Source organism: Anas acuta, chromosome 18 (genome assembly GCF_963932015.1).
Source record: "Anas acuta chromosome 18, bAnaAcu1.1, whole genome shotgun sequence".
In the NCBI taxonomy this organism is placed as follows: domain Eukaryota; kingdom Metazoa; phylum Chordata; class Aves; order Anseriformes; family Anatidae; genus Anas; species Anas acuta.
The window spans coordinates 13,045,429-13,068,820 of NC_088996.1; the positions used below are offsets into that span (position 1 = coordinate 13,045,429).

At 68.0% G+C, this 23,392-nt stretch overlaps 5 protein-coding genes across 11 annotated transcripts; 3 read left to right on the forward strand and 2 right to left on the reverse strand.

Annotated features, from left to right (window-relative positions):
* The first annotated feature begins 2,616 nt into the window (after positions 1 to 2,616).
* Positions 2,617 to 6,114, forward strand: LOC137841797 (uncharacterized). 4 transcript variants are annotated; one of them, XM_068655145.1, is made up of 8 exons: positions 2,617 to 2,786; positions 3,002 to 3,126; positions 3,282 to 3,365; positions 4,054 to 4,169; positions 4,370 to 4,555; positions 4,650 to 4,787; positions 4,902 to 5,127; positions 5,244 to 6,114. In XM_068655145.1, the coding sequence occupies exons 1-8, from the start codon at positions 2,647 to 2,649 to the stop codon at positions 5,579 to 5,581; spliced, it is 1,353 nt and encodes a 450-aa protein (XP_068511246.1). In that variant the 5' UTR covers positions 2,617 to 2,646; the 3' UTR covers positions 5,582 to 6,114. The 4 variants fall into 4 exon arrangements, with proteins under 4 accessions (XP_068511246.1, XP_068511248.1, XP_068511247.1 ...); XM_068655147.1 differs by having other exon boundaries at positions 2,618 to 2,786; positions 4,935 to 5,127; XM_068655146.1 differs by having other exon boundaries at positions 2,618 to 2,786; positions 4,081 to 4,169.
* A 344-nt stretch (positions 6,115 to 6,458) lies between these two features.
* Positions 6,459 to 10,083, reverse strand: AFMID (arylformamidase). 2 transcript variants are annotated; one of them, XM_068655135.1, is made up of 11 exons: positions 9,815 to 10,081; positions 9,626 to 9,716; positions 9,418 to 9,522; positions 9,245 to 9,293; positions 8,978 to 9,063; positions 8,832 to 8,904; positions 8,383 to 8,480; positions 7,826 to 7,904; positions 7,456 to 7,585; positions 7,162 to 7,266; positions 6,459 to 6,922 (listed from the first exon to the last, which is right to left on the reverse strand). In XM_068655135.1, the coding sequence occupies exons 1-11, from the start codon at positions 9,848 to 9,850 to the stop codon at positions 6,893 to 6,895; spliced, it is 882 nt and encodes a 293-aa protein (XP_068511236.1). In that variant the 5' UTR covers positions 9,851 to 10,081; the 3' UTR covers positions 6,459 to 6,892. The 2 variants fall into 2 exon arrangements, with proteins under 2 accessions (XP_068511236.1, XP_068511237.1); XM_068655136.1 differs by lacking the exons at positions 8,832 to 8,904; positions 8,978 to 9,063 and having other exon boundaries at positions 9,815 to 10,083.
* Positions 10,084 to 10,264: 181 nt separating this feature from the next.
* TK1 (thymidine kinase 1) lies at positions 10,265 to 13,264 on the forward strand. Its single transcript, XM_068655337.1, has 7 exons — positions 10,265 to 10,433; positions 10,576 to 10,607; positions 10,694 to 10,807; positions 10,876 to 10,969; positions 11,291 to 11,380; positions 11,463 to 11,582; positions 11,703 to 13,264. The coding sequence occupies exons 1-7, from the start codon at positions 10,368 to 10,370 to the stop codon at positions 11,859 to 11,861; spliced, it is 675 nt and encodes a 224-aa protein (XP_068511438.1). The 5' UTR covers positions 10,265 to 10,367; the 3' UTR covers positions 11,862 to 13,264.
* Positions 13,265 to 13,564: 300 nt separating this feature from the next.
* Positions 13,565 to 15,894, reverse strand: SYNGR2 (synaptogyrin 2). The gene is made up of 4 exons (XM_068655334.1): positions 15,735 to 15,894; positions 15,300 to 15,537; positions 14,836 to 14,975; positions 13,565 to 14,709 (listed from the first exon to the last, which is right to left on the reverse strand). The coding sequence occupies exons 1-4, from the start codon at positions 15,837 to 15,839 to the stop codon at positions 14,512 to 14,514; spliced, it is 681 nt and encodes a 226-aa protein (XP_068511435.1). The 5' UTR covers positions 15,840 to 15,894; the 3' UTR covers positions 13,565 to 14,511.
* Positions 15,895 to 15,988: 94 nt separating this feature from the next.
* Positions 15,989 to 23,358, forward strand: TMC6 (transmembrane channel like 6). Of its 3 annotated transcripts, none has more exons than XM_068655315.1 (21): positions 15,989 to 16,211; positions 16,848 to 16,955; positions 17,156 to 17,274; positions 17,547 to 17,675; positions 17,815 to 17,973; positions 18,093 to 18,198; positions 18,273 to 18,369; positions 18,472 to 18,726; positions 18,911 to 19,101; positions 19,189 to 19,333; positions 19,544 to 19,699; positions 19,879 to 20,054; positions 20,201 to 20,282; positions 20,611 to 20,708; positions 20,846 to 20,941; positions 21,636 to 21,711; positions 21,930 to 22,063; positions 22,410 to 22,586; positions 22,752 to 22,830; positions 22,996 to 23,074; positions 23,196 to 23,358. In XM_068655315.1, the coding sequence occupies exons 2-20, from the start codon at positions 16,900 to 16,902 to the stop codon at positions 23,065 to 23,067; spliced, it is 2,403 nt and encodes an 800-aa protein (XP_068511416.1). In that variant the 5' UTR covers positions 15,989 to 16,211; positions 16,848 to 16,899; the 3' UTR covers positions 23,068 to 23,074; positions 23,196 to 23,358. The 3 variants fall into 3 exon arrangements, with proteins under 3 accessions (XP_068511416.1, XP_068511418.1, XP_068511417.1); XM_068655317.1 differs by having other exon boundaries at positions 15,989 to 16,192; XM_068655316.1 differs by lacking the exon at positions 15,989 to 16,211 and having other exon boundaries at positions 16,374 to 16,955.
* The last annotated feature ends 34 nt before the right edge of the window (positions 23,359 to 23,392 follow it).

Genomic DNA, 23,392 nt, shown 5'->3' on the forward strand with positions numbered 1-23,392 from the left:
CCCCCAGCCCCAGGGTGGTGGCCGGGGGGGCAGGAGGTGCGCTGCCAGCGCGGGCAGGGGCGCGGTGCCGGGCCCTGGCTGCTGCGGAGCCGCCTGTGGGGCCGGAGGCAGGGGGGAGCCCGGCCCGGCTCCGGGAATCGCCCCAGCGGCTGCCAGCTCCTGTGGCAGGGGGAGGGCGTAGGGAAACCCGATCCTCCCCAGCGGGATGTGGGATCCGCTCCTCGGCCAGGGCCCAGCAGCTAATTTTAGCCCTGGGGAGGCACCTTCACAGCATGCGCTCAGCCCAACCGGCGGCTGCACGCTCGGTGGGGCCGGGAGCCGCTGGGTCGGTGCTGGCAGGTGGTGGCCACAAGCCCGTGGCCAGCCTGGCCCCGGCTGAGCCCCCCCAGGCACCAGCCAAGCCCCCCGGCTGCCAGCCAGGCGCCAGCACTGCCCTTGGGCTGCCCACGCGCCTGTGGCCTTGGCTCCTCCAGCCCCGCACGCGGCCACAAGCCCTCCCCTGGGTGCCCGGTGCTGGCTCCCGCTGAGCCCCCCCACGGCCCCGCTGGGCTCCACGTGGCCTGGGGGCGGGGGGCAGATGCTGGCGGCTGTGGGGTCCTGCTGAGGCTGCTCCTGGTGCTGAGCATCGCAGGCAGAGCCCCGGTGGCTCGCAGTGAGGGGGCTGCGGGACGTGGCAGTCCGCAGAGGATCCTCACCACGCAGCGAGGTGCTGCAAAGGGCTCGGCCGCCTCCAGCGAGGTGTCCCCTGCCTGGTGCCAAACTCCAGGCCCACGCCAGGGCCGCCACGGAGCTGCTGGTGGGAGGCTGCACGCTGCAAAACCCCGCACAGCCCCGCCAGTCCCTGAGCGCAGCATTGCAGACACTGCACCCAGCCCCAGGCCGGGCATGGTGCTGATGTTGGCCTGACCGCCCTACGGGCACCCCCGGCCCCGCTGGCAGCACCGGGAGCAGCAGGAGCGGGTGGGCAAGCGGCCGGGGGGGCCGCAGCCAAGGCGCGAGGCAGCCGCCCGGAGGTGCCGGGTGCCCAGCCCGCGGGCACACTTCCCCCAGCCCTTCGCCCACGGCCTGGCCGCGGGGCTGCCGCACGCTTACTGGAAGGGGAAGCTGCTGGGAAGGCAGCGCGTGCGGCGGGGAAGCCTCGGGGAGGAGAGGCGAGGCGCGGGGAGCCGGCAGAGCGCGGCTGTCCGTGCTCCCAGGTCCAGGGCCAGTAACGGGAAGCGTCTGCTCTCAGTGACGGTAAATCAGATCGGGGAGATTAGAGGCCTTTTTGCCTAATCATGAGCAGCTTGAAGTTGGAGGACAAGTTCCTGGAACAAAGAGGAAATGGAGGCAGTAAATAAAGAAAAACTGTTAACATGTGGCCCTGTGTGTGAAAAACGTCTCTGTGAAGGACTGTTTATGGCTCACTCATCTGCAGGGTGACAGCGCGGGCTGTGGCGGGCGGCAGCGAGGAGGCCCCGTGCCCAGGAGCGTGGGCAGCGAGCCAGGGGGGCTGCGGGGGCCGGGGCCGGGCGATGGAGGAGGAAGGCAGCAGCGGAGCGGGGCCGCAATGCGTGCGGCTGCACCGGGGACATGGCACGGGGAGGCTGCGGGCACAGCATGCGTGAGAGGAGCGGCCGCAGGCCCCTGAGGGGAGGGATGGGGCCCTGTGCTGCCACCCCCCAGCACCAGCAAGCTGCAGTGCCCAGCCTGTGGCAGCCCCGCTCCTCCTGCAGCACAAGGGGCACAGCCCAGGAATCCCGGCACAGCCCCGTGCACGCAGGCCCGCAGTGTCCATGGAGCATCCCGCGTGTGCAGCCTCCCACCCGGTCCAGCCCGAGGGCAAGGAGGCGGGGGTCTCGCTGCTGTGCCAGGCGGTGCCCCGCGGGCTGCAGCAGGGATTTGTGCCAGCAGCCAGATGCCCACAGTTCCCCCTCCCCAGTGCAGAAAGTGCTGAGAGCTGCGGAGCTGCCCGCGGCTGACAGCAGCACTGCTCTAATCCGTGTTTACCCGGCAGTGCCACAGGGCTGCTTGTCAGCTGTTTGCAGGGGCAGATGCAGCCAGAAGCTGGAGACGATTCCCAGCAGCAAAGGTCACCCCGAGCCTTTCCTGTCAGCAGCGTGGCGGCAGCAATTGCCATTAAACACCCTTCTCTGTGCGTGCAGACTCGCAGGTCCGTCCGCGGAGCCGCAGCCGAGCGGGGCAGGCGGCCTCGTGCCACCCGGGCTCCCCGGGCAGCCCTGCCATGGGTCGAGGGGCCACAGGGGGGCACGGGGGCATCGAGCAGCGCCCACCCCACAGCCCCAGCACCTCCACCTGCCCCCATGGTGACACCCGAGCGGCCACAGGCACAGCACAGGGGAATGGGACGGGGAGGATCTGCAGAGGGCTGGACGCTGCAGGGCACCAACATCCCCTGAGCCAGCCTCGGGGGGTGCCTGGGGGCCCGTGAGGCAGGAGCGGGGCGCCCGCCATCCTCGGCTGTCCCTCGGGTTGCAGCCCTCATGGCCTGGGTGGTCTCAGGCTGCCCCCCACGCTGCAGCCCCGCCGGGGAGCGTGGCCGGCTGGGCCGCAGGCAGCGGTGCAGGACGGCCTGGCCCTGCACGGACTACGCGCCCCGGGAGCCCTTGCGGCAGGGCGGTCCCGGCCGTCCCGGCGGTCCCAGCAATGCTGGCGGTGCGGGGCACGGGCGCTGCGCTCCGCCGGGCCTGGCTGCACGGACCGGGGCCCCGCCGCGGCAGCAGGGCGAATGGGGGCACCGGAGCCGGGGGCGATGCGTGGCCGGTGCAGGGCGGAGCGGCCCTGGGGTGCGTGCAGGCGGCTGGTGGCAGGCTGGGGGGCACGGCTGGGCTCAGCACCGCCTGGGTGGGCTGCACGGGACCCTCCCAGAGCAGGAGCTGGTGCAGGCCCAGCTCTGCACAGCCACTGCTGCGGGGTCTGGCTTGGTGCAGGGCATGGGGGTGCGGGGCAGGCCTGTCCCCAGGGACTGGCGCAGCTGCAGGGTCCCTGCTGTCCCCAGCAGGTGCCCGCAGCACGTGGTGGACCTGCGCAGTGACACCGTCACCCAGCCCAGCGAGGCGATGAGGTGTGCCATGGCCCAGGCTGCTGTGGGGGATGATGACTATGGCGAGGATCCCACGGTCAATGGTGAGCACGGGGGAAGCTGCTCCTGAGCTGCAAGGGACAGCGGGGCCAGGGCTGGGGAGGGGGCCAAGGCTGTGGGTCAGGGGGCTGCGGTGCCCCCTCTGAGGGCCAGCAGACCTCCCCCTCACACAGGCTGTCTGTGCCTTTCCTCCGTGCAGAGCTGCAGCACCTGGCCGCAAGGTTGCTAGGGATGGAAGATGCCCTTTTTGTACCCACAGCCACGATGGCAAACCTCATTGCAGGTGAGTGCCCAGAGCTCAGTGCAGCTCTCCCTCCCCAGCCTCACTCCTCTCCAGGACAGCCCCGGTCCTGCTCAGAAAGCTCCAGGTACATCACATCCGAACGGCCACAGGGGAGAGCCCGGTGGAGAAGGCAGCTCGGAGCTCCTGCTCAGCTGGGTGCCTCTCCTGGTGTGCTCAGCCCATTCAACCACAAGCTTCAGCAGTGCAGCATGAATCCAGCCAGACCCCAGAGCCGCTGCCCTGCTTCCCGTTGCGGATGACCAAACCCCTTACTGGTGGAGAGGGCTCCCGTGGCCACCCCTCGTGCTCCATTAACCTTTACCCAGTTCGCTTTCCTGCCCTGCGCATGAGCAGGGCTCTGCTGTGTGCTGCAAGGAGGGTGGGCTCCGCTCCAGCTCTGGCCACGTGTGTGCACGAGGCAGGGAGGGCGAGCAGGGCCCCCCCAGCTGCTCCCCATCCTCGCCCTGCTCCCCTGCCTCCTGCCATGGCAGGCAGACCCCACGAGGACCTGCCTCACACTCGGAGCAGCTCCAGCACTCCCCCAGGGTCGTGCCCCCGTCCCGCAGGCGATGTCCTGCTGCAGAGCGGTGCCGCGACCGGCACCGGAGCCCTGCACAGCACCAGAGCCGCAGGGCCGCGGGCATCCCCAGCTGAGCCGCCCTGCTCGGGGCTGCCCGCGGCCGTGCAGCTCCCTCACGGCCCCTGTGTGCCGCAGTGATGTGCCACTGCCAGCGCAGGGGGGCTCAGCTGCTCCTGGGCGCCGGGGCGCACCTGCACGTCTACGAGCACGGCGGGGTGGCGCAGGTAGGTGCCGGGCTCCGGCCCCTGCACGGCTCCCTGCGGGCACGGCGGCTTGCTGCTGCCCTCCTCTGGCTGCCGGGGCCGCACGGAAGGCTCCGGCCCGGCCCGGGACGGCACGGTCCGAGCCGCAGCCCGGGGAGGCAGGGACGGAGGGGACGGGGAGGGCAGGGCCGCTCCCCCCCAGCTCCGCTCCCTGGGTGCAGGTGGCTGGGGTGCACTCCCAGGCGCTGCAGGACCTGCCCGACGGCACCTTGGACCTGGAGCAGCTGGAGCTGGCCGTCCGGGAGGCCCACGGCAGCCGGTACCATCCCCGTCCTGAGCTCGTCTGCCTGGAGAACACGCACAGCTCGGCCGGGGGCCGCGCGCTGCCCCTCGCCCACCTCCAGCAGGTGGGAGCCGGCGGTGGGTGGCACGGAGGGGCTCATGGAGGGGCTGGTGGCAGCGGCTCCCGGGGACAGCGGTGGCTCCTCTGCCCCTGCCCAGGTCCACCAGCTCGCGGAGCGCTACGGGCTGCGGGTGCACATGGACGGAGCGCGGCTGCTGAACGCGGCAGTGGCCCAGGCTGTGGAGCCGGCGCAGATCACCCAGCACTGCGACTCGGTGTCCCTCTGCTTCTCCAAGGTGAGCTGGGGCAGGGAGGGAGCGCCCGGGGCTGGACGGAGCAGCACAAGCTGGGGCTTTGCCCTCCTTCAGGGCACAGAGCAGGGGCTGGGAGCCAGCTCACGGCTGGGGCAGGGCAGCGCTGAGGCCACCCTCCCGGACCCCCAGGGCCTGGGTGCCCCGGCTGGGGCCGTGCTGGCCGGCCGCCGGGCGTTTGTGGCAGAGGCCTGGCGCGTGCGGAAGCTGCTGGGCGGAGGGATGCGGCAGGCGGGGGTGCTGGCAGCCGCTGCCCTCATCGGGCTGGAGCAGGCAGAGGAAACGCTGCGCAGAGACCACAGCAACGCCCGGCGCTTCGCTCGAGGTACCTCGGGCCCTGGGCAGGGGGCCCCAGCCCGGGCTCTGGGCAGGGCTCAAGCGGCCGCCCCTCGGGGAAGCCGGGCACTGGGCTGGCAGCCCGACAGCCCCTGCCTCCCTCAGGCATCCAGGAGCTGCAGTCACCTCTGTGCTCCGTCAGCCTCCCGGCCGTGGAGACGAACATGGTGATGGTGGCGGTGCCGGGGGGGTGGCCGTCCCCAGCAGAGCTCTGCGCGTACATGCGGGCAGTGAGCGAGGAGGAGCTGGCTGAGACCGGCCATGCTGTCAGCGTGCTGCTCTTCCCCTGGGCAGCGCACACCCTGCGCGCGGTCTGGCACCGCGACGTCTCAGCCCACGACACCGAGCTGGCACTGAACAAGCTGGGCTTTGTGGCCAGGAAGTGCCAGGAGAGGCTGGCCCTGGGACTGGCCCCTGGGCCTCCGAGTGCTGCAGGGCACTGAGCCCAGCCAGCAGCGTGCCACCCCCAGCCCCAGCCAGGAGCGTGCCTCCCCCAGCCCCAGTGGGGGACAACGGGCAGGTCTGCAGGCTGGAGCAGCCCGCAGAGGGGCTGGGACCACCTGCAGCGTGCTCCAGGCTGCAGCACAACACCCCCCACCCCTGCCTGCAGCCCCCCAAGCCAGCCCAGCCCCAGGAGAGCGCAGGTCACAGCTTCCCTAGCAAGCCCCACACCTCCTGGCAGGGAGCTCCTTCCCAGACGTGCCCTGGGGATGGAGGGGAGCCCAGAGCTCACACCAGCACCCAGGCTGTGCCAAAGCAGCTCCTCACCCAGCAAACACCATCTGAGCACCCTCTGGTCCTCAGCCCGCACAGCACCCAGAGGCACAGCCAGGCAGCCCCGTTCCAGGCACCCCAGCATCTGGGGCCGTAGGGGCCGGGCTGCACAGGGCAGGAGGCGTTCCACGCAGCCCTGTGTGCTCAGTTCAGTTCTTGCTGCTCTAACTGGGGTCTAAATAAACCTGTTCTGGCAGTGCTACGGCTGTGCAGAGTAATTCCTCCCCAGGGTGCTCCCTCCCCTTGCTATGTAGTGGGGATATTTTCACAGCACGGAGGTCCCCATGGAAGGGTGAGCACACCTGAGGACACGCACGTGTCTCACAGCCACAGGACCAACGCCACTGCCCTGCAGCACCACAATCTGTACCTGACCAGGACTGTCACACGAGGAGCCCTTCCGCAGGACCTGAGCTCCGCAGGAGGGCAGCTTCTCTGTGTATCAGCTAAGAGTGCTCTAACTGAGCACAGCACCGCCTTCCCTGGAGGATTTACACCCAGGCAGCATTTTTTTTTTCATTTCATATTTTCATATTTCATTCAATTTTCATATTTTATTTCATTTTGGCAATTAGTAGTTTAGAGGAACCCAAGGGAGCAAACTGCATCACCTGGTCATCCAGCCAGACCCCCAGCAGGCCTGCAGCCCTGTGCACCACAGCTGGCCCAGCCCCAAGGACAGCCCCAAGGCACAGGAGCACCTCGGTGGGGGAACATCAGCACAGGGAGCAGCAGGGGGGTAACTGCTGCTCTCCTCCTGCACGCCCCCCTGCCTGGTGGCAGGCTGGGGGGAGCAGAGGAGGCACATCTGCCCCAGAGAGCCCTTACAGAGGGGTGTCTGGGGCAGCAGCCACCCAGTGCCACCAGAGGAGACCCAGCAGGTTGGAACAAGGGTGGAGCAGAGCAGGGTGCCGAGGCTGTGGTTTCCATCTCCTGCACAGGGCTGTGGTTTCCATCTCCAGTTTGCTCCCAACGTGCCATCAGGCTCTTGCAATCATGTTCAGAATGATCTGGGATGAGGAACCAAATGCTGTGAACAGTGCCTGACCCCACTGCTCCTAACCCGGGGGAACAATCCCCCTTCCTGAGGCCTGCAGGTGACAGCCAGGCCCCATGCAGCAGTCCCGCGCTGCCCCTCGAGGCAGGGGCAGCACCCACCCATCACCACCAGCCTCCCTCCTGGCCCACAGGGCTGAGCTGTGCTCGGGACAGCGAAAGATGCTGGCTGCAGGGGACGGGGGCTCCTCACCTGTGTGAGGATGTAGGTGTCCTCCGACAGCTTCTCGATGATGTCGAAATGATCCACGCTGGCCAGATCCAGCAGGGACACAGCCCAGCCGGCTGAGCGCAGGGCCTGCGGGGACACAGCGCGGGGCAGCGCACCCTGCTCAGGGCCCAGAGCGCAGCAGGGGCGATGGTTCATCGAGGACTAGCAGCCTCCCCTGCTGACAGCAGCCACCACCCCGGCCGCAGGAGGTTCGCAGAGGGAGAATAGGTCCGAGCAGGACCCCCGGGGCGCTGGGCGAGGCGCTGCGGGGCTCACCTGGCTGTACTCCTGCGACTGCCTGCGGAACTCGGGGGAGTCGTGCTGGGCCACGGCCACCAGCACCTCACAGGCCGCAGGCACTGCCTGCGTGACACACAGCATGGGGCTGTTCCTCTGGGCCACCTCCCTGCGGAGGAAACGTAGTGGCAGCCAACGTGGCCTCTCACTCCAAGAGGGGGCCCCTGTGTGCTCCCCATGCCCCCAGCAGAGGCTGCAGGCCCTGAGCCGAGGCTGGCAGAGCCCTGCAGGAGGGCAGCGCGGGCTGCACGGCTCTGCTGCTCGCCCAGGGGCTGCCCTGGCCGAAGCCACGCGCACACGGGCGGCCTGGGCCCCTTCCCAAGCCCGTCCCTGCAGCAGGCGGCCTCACCGGCTCATGTTCAGAGCGTCGTTCACGTAGGTGTGCAGAATGGGCTCCAGGTCGTACACGCCGCTCACCAGGACAGCTCCTGCAGGCACAGTTGGGGGGGGGCGTGAGCGGCCCCACAGCTCAGCCTCCTCACACCCAAATCCCAGGCCTCCAAAGGGCAGAGGAAGACCTTGGCTCTTGGCAGCGCTGCTGACCCCAGGGCGGCTTGCCCAGGAGCCCGGGTTCTTGTCCCCCCTGCACCCACGGACTGCCCCCATTGAGTCAGCACCCATTGACTGCCCCCTCAGCTTTCCAGACTGCAGAGAGGGCCGTGTCCAGCTGCAGACACCAGCTCAGCTGCAGCCCTGCCCCGGGCAGACTTTCTGCCCGGGCCCCTCCTCGCCAGCAGACTGGCAAAGTTCCCTGCAGGGAGCAGCCCCCACTGCCACGTGTCCCTGGGCCTTGGCAGCTCAGAGCCACGCAGCTGGGCCAGGAAAGCAGGAGATGCCCCAGTGCAGCCCCCCGGTGCTGAGCACCAGCCTCCCAGAGCAGGGGGAGCAGAGGTCTCTGGACACTACCTCGAATATCAGGAACCACTCCAAACTCCGTCCAGTCTGTGCACAGCACCATAGCTGCCAGGTGAGCCCCTGCCGAGTGTCCACACAAGTAAATTCCCCTAAAGAGAAGGAGCCATGAGCAAACACGGGAAGGAACAGCACAGCACATGCTGCCTGGGGACATCCCAGGCAGAGCGGAGGGAGCAGCACAGCCCCAAAGGCTGCAGCATGGCCACGGTTCCCAGCACACCAAATCACCCCTTCTGCAGTGATAAAGGAGCGTGGATGGGTGCTGCCCAGCACTCAGCCTGGGGCACTGAGGTTTTATTACAGCTCAGGGCTCGTTTACCCCATCCCATTGCTGCTGCAGCCACCTCCGAGCACCGAACCACCCAGGGAGTGACGTGGGCTCACTGCCTGAAGGGGCTGCAGGAGCAGGGGACGGGGACACGGAGCCGTGCGCTGCCCACCTGATCCCGGGGTACTGCTTGGCCAGGAAGGCGAGGCTGCGCCGCACCTGCAGCACCATCGCGTCCATGTGGCCTGGGCAGAGAGCAGGGTCAGGGGGGCACCGGGCCAGCGAGGGGCGTCCCGGCCACAGCAGCACAGCGCCTACCTTTGGGAGCTGTGTCGTAACCCACCGCCACCACCGCCACGCCCCGTGCCACCAGCGCTGGGGCTGCGAAACCCGAGGCGTCCTTACTGGGGGGGACAGAAGCTGGGCACGCCGCGGGGACGGGCGTCCTGCGGGGCTGCCTGGGGGCACCCACGGGTCCGGGGCACCCGCGGCGAGCCCCGGCAGGACACCGCTCTCTGGAGAAGGAGAGGTAAAGGCAGGGCCGGCAGCTCCTGCAAGGGAGCCCCCACCGGGGGGCCGCCTTACCTCAGGGACTGCCAGTAGCCACCGTGGATGTAGACGAAGGCGGGGAAGGCTGCGTGGGACAGCGTGGGATGGGACAGCACGGGACAGAGCACGGCACGGCAAGGCACAGAGCACGGCACAGGTGAGCAGCGGGCAGCCCCCCCCGGCCCCGCCGCCCCCCGGCCCCCACCTACTGTCGGAGGGCTCCTCGGGCAGGTAGAGGTCGAGCCTCTCGCCGTCCCCCTCCCCGTACGGGACGTGCAGCGCTGTCCGGGTGCTGGCCCGCGCCCGCTGCGTTCCTGCGGGCCGGGGACAGGCTCAGCGCCGGGACCGGGCGGCCGCCGCCCCCTCGGGGCCCGGTGTCCCCGGTGTCCCCGTCGGTGTCCCGGTGCCGCCGCTCACCTGCGGTCACCGCCTCGATGTGGGCCTGCACCGCGGCGTCCCCGCGCAGGCGGCGGGCCCAGCGGCTGGGGGAGTACTGCTGCTGCAGCTCCTGCGGGAACGCGCGGCGGCTGCGGGGGCTGCGGGGACCGGGGCGGCGGCACCGGTACCGGCACCGCGGCCACCGCCACCGCCCGCCCGCCCCGCTACCTCCGCCGCCATGTGCTGCCAGCGCCCCCGGCCCATGCCGCCGCCACCGCCGCCGCCTCAGCCGAGCCGAGCAGAGCCGTGCCGAGCCGGACCGGGCCGGGCCGTGCCGTCACCGGGCGGTGCCGAGCCCAGCGGGGCCGTTCCGGGCCGTGCCGTGCCCGCCCGCTGCCATTGGCCGCCGGGGCCGCCCGGGGTCGGGCCGTACCGTGCCGGACCCGCCCCGGGGCCGTTGCCCGCTGGGGTCGAGGCCGGGGCTGGGGCCGGGGCTGGGGCCGGGGCCGGGACCGCGCCGTGGCCGCCAGGGGCCGCTCCGTGCCCGCCCCTCGGCCCCGCCCCCAATTAGGCCCCGCCCACCCCGGCCCCTCCCCGTTCGGCCCCGCCCCGCTCCGTGCCGAGCTCTCCCGCCCGCGCCCCCATTGGCCGGGCTCGCTGCCAGCCCTGCCCCGATTGGCGGGCGGGCGGCTCGCGGGCGCGGGGCCGCGTCCGGTTGGGCGCGCGGCGGGACCCGGCGGGAGCGCGGGAGAACGGAGCGGGGAGCGCGGGAGCGGGGACCATGAGCTGCCTCACGGTGCCTGGTGTCCACCCCGGCTCGCCCGGCCGGCCCCGCGGGCAGATCCAGGTGCGGCGGGGCCCGGTCGGTTACCGGGGGCCCGATCGGTACCGGGAGGGCGCGGGGGCTGCGCGGGGCGATGGCGGGGCGGGGGCCGGGGCTCTGCGGGGCCGGTGCCGGTGCCCCGCTGACCGGCTGGCTCTGCCCGCAGGTGATCTTCGGGCCGATGTTCTCCGGGAAGAGGTACGGCCGGGACCGGGACCGGGACCGGGGGGGGGGGGGCAGGGAGCGGGGCCGTGCGGGGCCGCTGACCCGGTTGTGTCCCGCAGCACGGAGCTGATGCGGCGGGTGCGGCGGTTCCAGCTCGCCCAGTACCGCTGCCTGCTGGTGAAGTACGCCAAGGACACGCGCTACGGCACCGCCGGGCTCTCCACGCACGACCGGTGAGTCCCCGCGGCCGCGGGACCCCCGTTACAGCCCGGCCGCCCCGCTCACCGCCCCCTTCCCGCAGGAACACCATGGAGGCGCTCCCCGCCTGCCTCCTCAGGGACGTGTACCAGGAGGCGCTGGGCGCCGCGGTCATCGGCATCGACGAGGGGCAGTTCGTAAGTGCATGGCGGGGGAGCCCGGGGGGCTCTGCTCCCTGCCGGGACGCCCCGTGAAGGAGGTCGGAACCCCCGGCTTCGTGCTCGGACACCTTTGGGCGGTTCGATCCTGCTCCACGATATTCACTGCAGTCAATCCCTTCCCTTTCCCCAGTCCCACATGCTGAGGACAGGGCCCCTCCATTTCGGGGGCTCTCATTTCCTCACGGGCAGCCTGGCTCTCGTTTTCCTTGCCCGTGCTGTGCCTGGGCACGTCCTGCTGGATCTGGAGCGAAGCGCGGCCCCTTCCTCCTGAACCTGCTGTTTCTGTGCCTCCTGCAGTTCCCAGACATCGTGGATTTCTGTGAGATGATGGCTAACGCTGGCAAAACGGTCATTGTAGCTGCTCTCGATGGAACTTTCCAGAGAAAGGTAAAGCACGTCCTCCAGTCCAGTAGCTGTACTGGGAGCCTCGTGGAACCCAGCCAACAGAACCGCCCCCGTCTTGGCACAGGCGTTTGGGAGCATCCTGAACCTGGTCCCGCTGGCTGAGAGCGTGGTGAAGCTGAACGCGGTGTGCATGGAGTGCTACCGAGAGGCCTCCTACACGAAGAGGCTGGGAGCGGAGAGGGAGGTGAGTTCCCTTGGAACCGAAAATACCCCACTAGTTCTGTTTGCCAGCCCTGCTGGTCTAGAAGGGATCTCCTGGGGTGAGCTGGGCCCTGCAGAGTCCCTCCTCCCGTTTCCTTGCCAGGTGGAGGTGATCGGAGGCGCAGACAAATACCACTCCGTCTGCCGAGCCTGCTACTTCCAAAAGCGGCCTCAGCAGCTGGGGTCAGACAACAAAGAGAACGTGCCCCTGGGGGCGAAGCAGCTGGATGTGCCTGCTGCCCGAAAGATCTTCACTTCCTGATTGCTGCGCTTCGGTGGGGGGGGGGGGGGGGGGGGGAACGAGGGAAGAAGCCGAATGCTCCCGGACTTCAGATCCGGCTTCCCCTGCTTTTAGCAAAACTGTAAAGGGTCCCAGCTCTGAGAGCTCTGCCTGCCAAACCAGCCTGCGGGGCCTCTGCTCCAGGAGCCAGGATCAGCCAGAGCTGATGCCAGGGGGAGCTGACGACAGAGCCTGACTGTACGGGAGGTCCTTTCCCAGAGCACGGAAAAGTTTTAATGACTGACGCTGCCCCACAAGCAGGTACAGGAAAGCTGCTGCGCCGGGCTGCAGGCCACTGGTCGCTCGTCACAGCCGTGGTCTGCACCCAGCGTGCGTTCAGCCTGGTGGCTTGCAGTGAACACAACCAGTTCTTTCTCTCCTGTGCTGTTGCTAAATTCCAGGTTTCTTAAGACAATGTGCAGTAACTTAGTATCCAAAACCCATTTCCTTTTTAATGTAGTCTGGGGAGATGGCCCTTTCCTTGCCATGGAGCCGTGGCACAACCTCAGCTGACACAGCAGCAGCCTGGCCCTCAGCAGCCTCTTAACGACGCTGTGCAGCCTGCCAGCCGGCTGGTAACTTGCTGGAGGTGTCTTGCAAGTTTTTTAAAATAGAAGAGGGGAGAAGGAGGGCTTGATTTGCCTGCCTGACTTCTAGGCTCTTTCTAGCCTTTGAAGTTAAAAAGTGCGGAGTCTAGTAAGAGTCTGCATGTTAAAGCAGACTCCTTTGGAAATACACCACTTCAGGAAGAGTCACCTCTCTAAAATCAGGACTTTCTGCTCAAGTGCTGCCACTTCACAATGCTTAGTTATCTGTGAAGGGTTTGGAGGCTCAGGACTGAATTTGTAAAGGATTGGGCTACAGTTACTGTTAAAATGCAGCTACGTGGAAAAGGGTCTCTGCTTTGAGTAAATGGTTCTTGACTCTAGATCCCATATCCAGCTCCTTCCTGAGCCTTCCAAAAATTTGAGCCTGCTTCCTTTGCTGTAACATAACTGGAGGACCTTCTTTCTTCTCCCCTTTGGTTGACTCAGCTTCTGGAAGGGTTTTCTCTTTTCTTTCTTTTTTTTTTTAACTTCTCATAAAAGTGCTTTTTAAAGTCAGAATCCTCAAGCTCCAAGCGACAGGATTCTGGTCAGGCTGATTAGGTCAGATCTCCATGCTCAAACCGCCTCCTGTCTCCAGTGCTTGTTTACTTACACACGAGTGAGGAGGAGGCGCCCGCCAAGATAGTTTTGAGAGTTGCCTGAAATCTCTGCTCTGCATTCCTTGAAGCAATTACAGCTTTAGTATTCACAAGCACTTCACTGCCAGGCCTGGGCTTTCCCCGAAGGACGAGGGGAGGCAGTAGTACTGTTCTGGGTTAATAAAGAACTTGAAACTGCCCACATGTGTCTCCCTGGAGTGGCCTGGTCCGCAGGTTCCTGCGGTTCGCAGCGTGCAGAAGGAGCGCTCAGAGCAGCAGCGTGTCGGCAGCCTGGTCACGGGTGCTGCGGGAGCTCACAGCCTGCTCACTGCTAAGCTGTCCGTGAGGAGCAGGACTTGCTAAAAATAGGCGCTGAGCACAGTGTTTGTGGAGCAGCAGGCGGCTGGCTTCCACCGCTTCCCCTCCTGGAACCCCCAGCCAGGACTCCTGGGGCCGAGGGGAAGAACCCGGTTCTGCTTCCTCAGAGAAGAAACGCAGGTGGCGGCTAGGTGAAAAAGTTTATTCCATCTCTACAGTGACAAACAAAGGCATGTTTGAATATCAGCCCCAGCAGCTACAGCTCGCATACCCCACACCGCTGCTGGGAACAGCTTCACAACAGGCACAGCAGCAAACAACCTGAGACAAGCCAGCCCGCCAGGCCCAGCACAAAGGCACGGTGTGGCCCCAGCTCGGGGACAGCAGCTGCCGAGCAGAGCGTGGCTCAGAGCAGCATGCGGGACACAGGGGGACAGCCTCGTGTCAGCAGGGAAGGTGCTGCAGGGGGACCTTCCCTGGCAGCACCTGGACCTGTGACAAGACCGGGGCCATGGCCCTGCTGTGAGCCCGACACCCACCGCTCCCACAGATCCTAAAAAATTTCATCTGAGCGCCAGCTGCTGTCCTGCGGGCTCTGGGGAAGGCACAGCACAAGGGTGCATATTCAGAAGATGGGACTTTGGCATCAAGCTCAGCCGGCAGCAGCCGAGGGAGGGGAGGAAGGCACGCGAACCCAGTGGCAGGCAGGAGCTGAACCGTGTCACACGGCTGTGCTGGGGACGTGAGGCTCACTACAGCAGTGAAAGGTGGCACTTAAAGGACTGCAGCCGGCAGTGCCAGGAGGGGTGCGGGCCGTGCTCGCCACCGCTTCCCCAGAGGGGCAACAGCAGGGCTGCAGCTCGGCCGGCCCCCACGCACCAAACCCACCCGAGGAGCGCAGCGGGTCCTGCGCGGCACCTGCCCATCACCGCTGCACGGCGGGGAGCTCACAGCGCCGCAAGCGCCAGGCCCTCTCCTCTGCCCCAACACCAAAGCCTGGTGGCTTCCACGCGAAGCAGCTGCCACCCTCCTGCCCCCTTCCCCGTTCAAGTTGCAGGTCCCTTCCTTCCCACCCCAGAGAAAATTGCACTTGTACAGCCGTCCCCACCGGACCGCCCGGCGCAGGGCTCAGTACACCGGCGGCGGCTGGTAACCCTCCGTGGCGTCCGCGGTCTGGGTGAAGGGCGGCTGCTGGTAGCTGTCGTGGCTGATGTTGGGGTAACTGGAGTAGGGAGTCGAAACCTCCGGCGTGGGGTCGACGTAGCTGTGAGCAAAGTCCTCCACCCCCATCTTGTATCGCTTGTAAGCAAAGGCGAGCAGGAGGCCCTGGAGAGCAGGGGGCTGTCAGAGCCAGGCGCCCGGGCAGAGGCCGGCCCCGGCTGCAGGGCCAGGAGCCGCTGCCCAGACCCTGCCGGCAGGGACCACCCCGGGGTCTCCGCCGGGGTCACTCACCCACGAGAAGATGGAGAAGAAGCTGAAGGTGATAACGGCACGGGCCGAGTCAGCCCCGATAAGCACGTCCTGGGCCTGCGTCCAGGCCCACTGGTTGGTCAGGAAGCAGAAGCCAACGAACCAGAGGAACGTCCAGAGGCCTGCGGGAGGAAGCCAGCGTGAGTGGCAGGGGCTGTGTCCCCCTGCTCCCCGCGGGTCCCCGGCCTCAGGCAGCGCAGCACGGCTGGATCCTGCCTGCCAACAGCCGCCACTGAGGTGGGCTGGAGGCAGCGGAGGCGCAGGGCCCGGCACAGGTGCCTGCACGCCGCCAGCTCCGGCCCCACAGAGGAGCTCGGGCTGGCAACGCGTGGCCTGCGGGCAGAGAGCCAGGAGCAGCTCCCTCTGCCAGGCACCGAGCGGCGGCCACGTCACGGGACGCGGGCGGCCATTGCGGGAGGCACGGCCCTGCCCCGGGGCGCCCGTACCCGAGAAGCCGAGGTCTGCCAGCACCAGGTACTTGCGGTCGGTGGCGTTGCTGATCTGCGGGAAGTAGGCGTCCACCACGAAGAAGAAGACGCAGGCCAGGAAGGCGAGGACGCCGATGCCGATGCCGTAGCGGCAGGCGTCCTCGTTGCGGTTGAAGATGCAGAAGAGTTCCTGGGAGCTGGACCGGTTGGTGTGGCCCTCCCCGACCAGGCAGGAGAACACGATCAGGGCGAAGACCTGCGGGGGGCGGCGGGACCCCCGTCAGCGGGGCGGGGGGGCCGGAGGAGAAGGGAGAGGGGAGGCGAGGGGAGGCGGGCAGGGCCCGGGGAAGGAAGGGGAAGGGACGGGAAGGGAAGGGTTAGGCCGGGCCGTGCCGGGCCGATCCGGGCCGGGCCGCCCCCGCCGCCCCCCGCCGCCCCCCGGCCCCGACTCACGGCGCTGGCGATCCGCGCCAGGACCTGCGGCTGCTGCACGAAGCGGCCCGGGTCGAAGGCGCCGCCGGCCTTGGCCGCCCCGTAGGCGCCGCCGCCGCCCTCCATCGCTCCGCCGCCGCCCGCTGCTCCTGCGCGGCGCCGCCCCGGGGGGGGCCGGGCCGGGCGCTCCCAGCTGCCGGGAGCCCGCCCCGACGGGACGGGGCCGCCCCGGGGCGGGGGCAGCGGGAACGCGGGGGGGCTCCCGGGGGCCGGCGGGGTCCGTCCCGAGCGAGCGCCGCGGGACGGGGGGGACGCGGCCCAGGGGGGGCCCACGCCGCGCGAACCGGCCCCGCGCCCACGGCTCCTGCCGAGCGCTCCCGAGGGGGGCTCAGCACCGGGAGCCGCTGTGCTGCGGGACCGGGCTCGGCGCCCACGCGAGCCGCCGCCGGGGCACCCCGACGGGTCTGAGACGGCTGCGGGTACCGGAGGGGCGCTCCCGTAGGTCCCGGGACCGGGGGGGGGGGGATCGCAGGACGGGGGCGGCTCCCACCGGGGGGCGCGGGGGGTCCGGGCACCACCGGCACCGCCTCCGGCCCCGAGCCTTTGTCTGCACGGGGCGGGGAGGGGACGGGACGGGACGGGGAAGGGAGGGGACGGGGAAGGGAGGGGACGCCGCCTGCCGAGCCCCTCTCGCCCCTTTCTCCCCGCTTTCCCCTCGGCTGCGCTGCCGGGAGGGGGTCGGGGTCCCTGCCCCAGCCCCCGGCTCGGGACGGGGCTGCGGGTTCCGGGGCTGCCGGGGCCGCTGCGTGCTCCCAGCGGATGCTGAGCACTGCGGGGGGGGCTCCGCGCTGCCTCGGAGCTGCCAGGAGCAGCAGCCCCGCTTTCTTCCGCACAAAGCCTCCTCCTCCTCCCTCCCTCCCTCCCTTCCTTCCTGCCCTCGCTGCAGCTCTCCGTGGGCTGTGGCGGCTCTGCCTGAGCCCCGCGGCCCCTCGGCTCCGTCCCGCAGCCAGGCGGCACCTGGCGCGCCCCGGACGAGCCGCGGGAGCGGGGGGCGAGGAGCGGGGGGGCGAGGAGCAGGGGGCCGTGAGCTGGGCGGCACGGGGCCGGGCTGACATCCTCCGCTTGCTGTGGCAGGACGGTGTGAGGGAGGCCGCGGGTGCTGCCGAGGCTGCTCGGCCCCAGCAGGATGTCCCAGCTGCCCCCCTTCAGCCTCCGCATCTCTGAGGACACCGAGAGCGACAAGTGAGTGCCTGCTCTGCTCCTCCACTCCCCGAGCCCTGCCCTCGCTAACCCTCAGTCTGTGGGATCCTGTGGGATCCTGTGGGATCCTGCAGCCTCGGCTGGGGGACGCAGCACCACCCGGCTTTGGGCTGGCGCTGGGGGCTTTTCCAGGACACCATCCCCAGAGCCAGGCTGCTGGTTTGAGCTTTGTGTCCCCGCAGCCAGGAGCTGAGCCCGGACAATGAAGGAGCCATGCACACCTCCTTCCGCGAGCTCATCCAGGAGCAGAGCATCTTGGCAGAGGCGGGCACAGAGCTGGAGCTGCAGGAGAGGGGCAGAGGTAAAGCACGGCAGTCGCAGCAGGGGGTAGGATGGGGACAGTGTGTGTACCTGTGTACCCGCGGCTGCCTCCTGTCTGCAGCCCCAGCTGGGGCTCACACTGCTGCCACAGACAGAGCACTCGTGGCACCGGGCTGCACCAGCCTTTGGGGACACAGAGGAGCATCCCCAGGGATGGGGTGCTGCAGGGAGGGCATATGCCAGGGTGGGCACCCAGCCTCTGGGCCCTGAGCACCCCAGCTCTCACCACCCACATCCTGCCCCCATCCCCAGGCCACCCGGCCCACCTGGCCCCCCCGGACACCTCTGCCTTTGCCTGGCTGGAGCCTGGGCAGGGCGAGCAGCACCCGGGTGACTCCACCACCCTGCGCATCCTCGCCAGCATGCCCAGCCGCACCATCGGTGAGTGCCGCCTGCCCTCCTGCCCCCCCCAGAGCCACCCTTGCCCAAGCTACACCAGGCTGGGAGCTCTCCCGTCTGCTGCAGGCATGCCCTGCTCTCCCTGCGGCCGCCCACCCCAGTGTCCTGCTGCCACCCGCAGGGCGCAGCCGCGGGGCCATCATCTCCCAGTACTACAACCGCACGGCACGGCTGCGGCGCCGGCGCAGCCGCCCGTCCCTGCAGCAGCTCAGCCACACGGCACGGCCCAGCCTGCGGCAGTACGACCTGGAGAGCGACCCGGCCCGCGCCACGCTGCAAGGTGAGAGCTCCCATTGGGGTGGGGGCAGGCAGAGCCGGGCATCGTCCCTGCACCAGGGCTCGGGACGGGCGTGTTGCACCCCGGCCAGCCGTGTCCTACCGAGCCCCTTGTGCCCCCAGACAAGCGGAGCCTGCTGGCGAAGGAGCTGCTGAGCCTCTCGCCCAGCCAGCGCAGCCACATGCTGCTCTCGCTGCCCCTCTGCCTGGCGGAGAAGCGCGCCCTCTGGTAGGTCCCCCCGGCAGCCTCCTGCGGGTCCCGCAGACGGAGCCACCCCCTGACACCCCCACTTTGCTGGGCAGGCGGGAGCTGGACGAGCAGAGGAGCCCCCTGGGGCTGCGCCCCCACCCCACAGCCGCCCCGTCTCCCTGCGGGTGGTGCAAGGACTACATCACTCTCGTAAGTCTGAAGCGCGGCGGCCGGCACAGCCGGAGCAGGTGGGTGGCGGGGGCTCTGCTGCCGCGGGGACCCCGGCGCCCTCACCAGGCTCCCTTTCTGCAGGGCTGCCGGCACCTCTGGTACAGGCTCCTCGCGCTGCTGCCCGCTGCACAGCCCTGGCACTACGCCCTGAAGCAGATCAGCGGCCGCTTCGGCTCCAGCGTCCTCTCCTACTTCCTCTTCCTCAAGATGCTCCTCATGTTCAATGTTTTCTCACTCCTCATCCTCCTGGTCTTCGTAGTGGCCCTGCAGGCTGCGTATCCCCCTGCCAAGGCCAACCAGCAGCCCTTCGCTGGCTTTGAGCTCCTCACAGGAGCGGTAAGCACCTCCAGCGCGTCCCTGCCTGTGCCTCCCTGGACCCCCCAGCGCTGTGGGTGTGAAGGAGGGTGCCCGATGCTGCCCCGGGCTCTGCGGCCCTGCAGGCGGGTGCAGCCCCGTGCCAGGCTGGGAGCTGTGAGCACCCCTGAGGTCACCATGGGCCTTGTTGTGCACTTTCCCACAGGGCTACTTCACCCACTCGCTGCTGTACTACGGCTACTACAGCAACATCACCCTCAATGACCCCTCTGCCTCCAGCCTCAGCGGCAGCGTGGCCCCCTCAGCGCCCCCCCGGCTCCCCTACAACATGCCGCTGGCCTACCTGTTCACCGTTGGGGTCTCCTTCTTTGCCACCTGCATCCTGCTGGTGTACAGGTGAGTCGGCAGCGCCTCAGCCCTGCTGGCCGTGCCCTGGCCGCCCAGCCCTGAGCCCTGCCGCCACCCCTTGCCCCCCTGCTGCAGCATGTACCGCTCCTTCGGGGAGAGCTACCGTGTGGGCAGCTCTGCGGGGGACCTGGCCATCAAAGTCTTCTGTGCCTGGGACTTCAAGGTGGTCCAGAGGCGCTCGGTGAAGCTGCAGTGCGAGAACATCTGCACCCAGCTGAAGGTGAGGAGCAGGGCTGGAGCTCAGTCCGTGCGCACCCTGTGGTGGGAGGGTGAAGGTGTGCACAGGAGCCAGCCCGGGCTATGGGGCTCAGCCCCCTGCTACCCACTGCATGGGGGGTCCTGCAGCAACGCGTGCACCTTCTCGGCCCTGGAACATGTTCTCAGCTGCCCCAGGCTGCTCAGCAGCTCCGCTGGCACTGCTGTCTTCCAGGAGCTGCTGGCCGAGCGGCGGTCCCGCTCCTGCCCCCTGAGCCTCTGCCAGCGGCTGGGGCGCGTCGCTGTCCTTCTCCTGGCCTGGGTCCTTTCCCTGGGCACGGTGCTGGGCTGCGTGGTGGCCGTGCACTACCTCTTGGAGCACATGCATGCGGTAAGCGCAGCCCCCGCACCACGCTACAGCTCTGCCTGGGCAGGGCTCTCCAGGCTGACCGAGGGGCAGCGCAGCCGGAGGAGGCAGGGGCAGCCCTGCTGCGCCTCCACGGCCGGCACAGCGAGCCCCAGGGCGCGGGGCTGCAGGCGGTCGGGCTCACCCAGGCGCCTGCTTGCCAGGTTCAGCAGGAGCACCGAGCCCTGGCGGGCAGCAGTTGGCAGCGGGAAGGCATCCTGCTGGTCCTGCCCCTCACCGTGTCGTTCCTCAACACGCTGATGTCCCATCTCTACAACTTGCTGGCGATATGTGAGAGGCAGGATTCCCCGGCGGTGGAGGTCTACGTGGCCATCTGCAGGTGGGCTGCCTGGGGACGGGGCAGGGGAGCTCCCCAGCCACTGGCTCATTGTGGGGAGAGGCTCTGGGGCCGGGGGACCCCCATACGTGGGGTTCAGCCCCTCTGCCTAGGGCTCAGGGCCTCCTGTCCCCGCTGCTGCTCTCCAGGAACCTCCTGCTGAAGATGCTGGTCCTCGGCCTGCTCTGCTACCACTGGCTCAGCCGGAGAGTCGTCTGCTCCGACGAGGAGGTTGGCGCTGGCCAGCGATGTGGGGCAATGTGGGGCTGGGCTCTGCTGAGCTGAGCTGGCAGGGGATGTGCTACCCGGGCTGCCCCTGGCCCAGGGAGCATGGAGCAAAGCCAAGGCTGCCGTGCCAGCACCGTCAGGGGTCTGGCAGCACGGGGCCTGCTGGGCAGCACTGCTGGTGGGGAGGGGGCAGTCAGCCGGGCAGGGACACCCCAAAGCTGGGGCATGTGGGAGAGGAAGAGGTCACCCAGCCCTTCACAGCCCATGGGGGAGCCGTGGCAGGGGAGAAACCTCCCCGTCTGCCTCGTGCCACCCGTGTTTGTCTCCCCAGTGCTGGGAGACGTGTGTCGGGCAGGACCTGTACCGCTTCATGGTGATGGACTTCGTGTTCACCCTGCTGGACACCATCTTTGGGGAGCTGGTCTTCAGGTAACGTGCCCCGGGAGGGGTCCCCCCAGCACAGCCCCGCTCTCCTGCTGGGGCAGCTCTGCAGCCACCAGAGAGAGAAGACCGGGTGCCTGACTTCTTGCGGCGGCTGTCAGAGCAGAGCTCCTCTCGTTTCCCAGGCTGATCTCAGAGAAGAGACTGAAGAGAAAGCAGAGGCCTGAATTTGACATTGCCCGAAACGTGCTGGAGCTGATCTACGGGCAGACCCTGACCTGGTGAGACATCTTCAGCCTGATGTGGCTCGTCCGCTGCTGGCAAATACCACTCAGTGCTGATACTGCCTGCGAGCCCTGCAGCATACAGAGACCCCCCGGCCAACACGGGAAGGACAAGGGAAAGGAAGCAGCAGCCTGGCAGACCATGGTCACAGCGCTTGGTGCTGGCACCGTGCAGCCGCACGCACACACTGGGAGGTCTGGCTGTGGCAGGACAGGTGAAAGCCATCAGTGGAGTGTCCTGGTGCCAGCCCAGTGTCACCTGCCCAGCTGGTGCCCTCCAGAGCTCTGGAGGAGGAGCAGGTCCTGGTGCACGTGCAGCCCCTCGTTTGTCCAAACCATAACGGCGCTCGCTGCTCAGGGCTCCCCTCTGCAGCCCCCAGCCTCACACCACCCTGCACAACTCCCAGCCAGAGGAGGAGGTCCAGACGTGTGCTGCTGCGTGGCAGCACAGCTGGCAGACACGCAGGCTGTAAATGCACCGGGGGTCAGTGAACCCTCAGGTGCTCACAGCCCCGACCTGCAAGATGAGCCCCCTGGCACGGGCTGTGCAGCAAACCCAGCACAGGGCACGGGGTGCCCGCTCTCTGCTTTATGAAAGCCAGACCGCAGCTGGCACTGCTGTCCTGCTCCTCTCATGGCTCCAAGTACCATTAGCTCCCATGGGGCTCAGTCCCATCTCCCTCTCTTCCAGGCTGGGTGTTCTCTTTGCACCGCTCCTGCCAGCTGTGCAGGTGCTGAAGCTGCTGCTGCTCTTCTACATCAAAAAGGTGCGTGCTACCCCGCTGCTCCTGCTGCAGCCTCACCATGGGCAGTGCTGCAGCACACAGTGAGCAGCACCGTCCTCACCTGAGGGCAGAAGTGTTGCTGGGGTCCCCCAGCTCAGTTGGCTGCTGGACGGGGGGACAGGAGGGCGCAGCCACCCTGCGTTCGCTCCTGGGGTCTCTTGGGAGGCGGCAGCACGCAGCTCTCTGCTCCTTGTCCCCAGACCAGTCTGATGCAGAACTGCCAGGCCCCCAGCAAGCCCTGGCAAGCTTCTCGTATGAGCACTGTGTTCATCACCCTGCTCTGCTTCCCATCCTTCCTGGGCGCTGCCGTCTTCATCTCCTACATCATCTGGTCGTGAGTACCTGCCAGACCGCAGGGCGCAGAGAGCCCCACACCCTGCACAGGGCTGTGAGGTGCTGTCCCCAGCTGCAGGCACTGTCCCAGGCAGGGAAGTGCTGCCCTCTGCCAGTCACCGCATGTGGTGTGGCAGCCGCTGGTGTGTGCCTGCTTCTCCCACCCAGCCATTCCCAAATGCTCCTCAGTGCTGGGCAAGGCGATGGGGACCCCCCCTGCTGGGAGCAGGGCAAGGCTTGGCCCCTGGAGGGCTGTAAGCTCGCCCCAAGGGCCAGGACAGTGCCCTAGAACCCAACAATCCCCCGCTCAACAGCATCCGACTGACCCCACTGCTCTGTCCACTCAGAGTGAAGCCGTCAGAAACCTGTGGCCCCTTCCAGGGGCTGGAAACCATCTACAAGTCCGTGAACGTCTGGGCAAAGTTGATGGAGAAGTCCAGCCCCAACATCACCTGGCTGACCTGGATCCAGCAGTACCTGGTGGAGAACACCTTCTTCCTCTTCTTCGTGTCTGGGGTGCTGCTGTGAGTATGGGGAGAACCCGAGGCTGAAACCTGCACTTTGTGGGTCCCCTGTCGCTGCCGTGGCCCTGGCAGTTGGGGTGTCCCTCCTGGTCCGGGGCAGGGGCGCAGCATCCCAGCCCCAGGGACGTGTCGGTGCCACCATCCCCATCGTGCCTGTCGTTGCAGAGCCGTGACCTACTGCCACATCCAGGTGGTGAAAGGCCAGCGGAGGATCATCTGCCTGCTGAAGGAGCAGATTGCAAATGTGCGTGAGCTCTGCCTGCTGCCCTGCGGGCCCTGAGCCCCCGTCCCTGCAGCCCCCAGCCCTGGGGCAGCTGGATCTGGGCTCCAGCCCTACCCCTGCTGCTGCCTCCAAGCTGCGGGAGCACAGCCCCCAGGGCTGCTCACTGCGGCATCTCTGCTGTTGCAGGAGGGAGAAGATAAAATATTTCTCATTGAGAAGCTTCACTGCATTTACCAGCAGAAAGAGGAACGTGCCTGAGTCCCAGGTAAGGCCCAGAAAAAGGGGACAGGCAGCTGTCAGGGTGCTGGGGGCCATCGGGGGGGGGGGCACCCCCTTCCCTGACCCTCAGCGTCTCACAGAGACCGTCCCTCTGTGTCCCCCCTCAGTGTCACAGCCCCCAGGAAGGAGTGAGACAGACCAGGACCGCTCCCTGCCAGAGCCTGGATCTGCGGCCACCTGGAGCCACCGCAGCACGGCCCTGCAACCAGCGGGGCCTGGCGGGCCGGGGATGCTTTCTCTCCACTGGGCTGCAGTGGCCAAGGATTGACTTGGACTCGCCACCCAGCAGCAACCCGGGGATGCT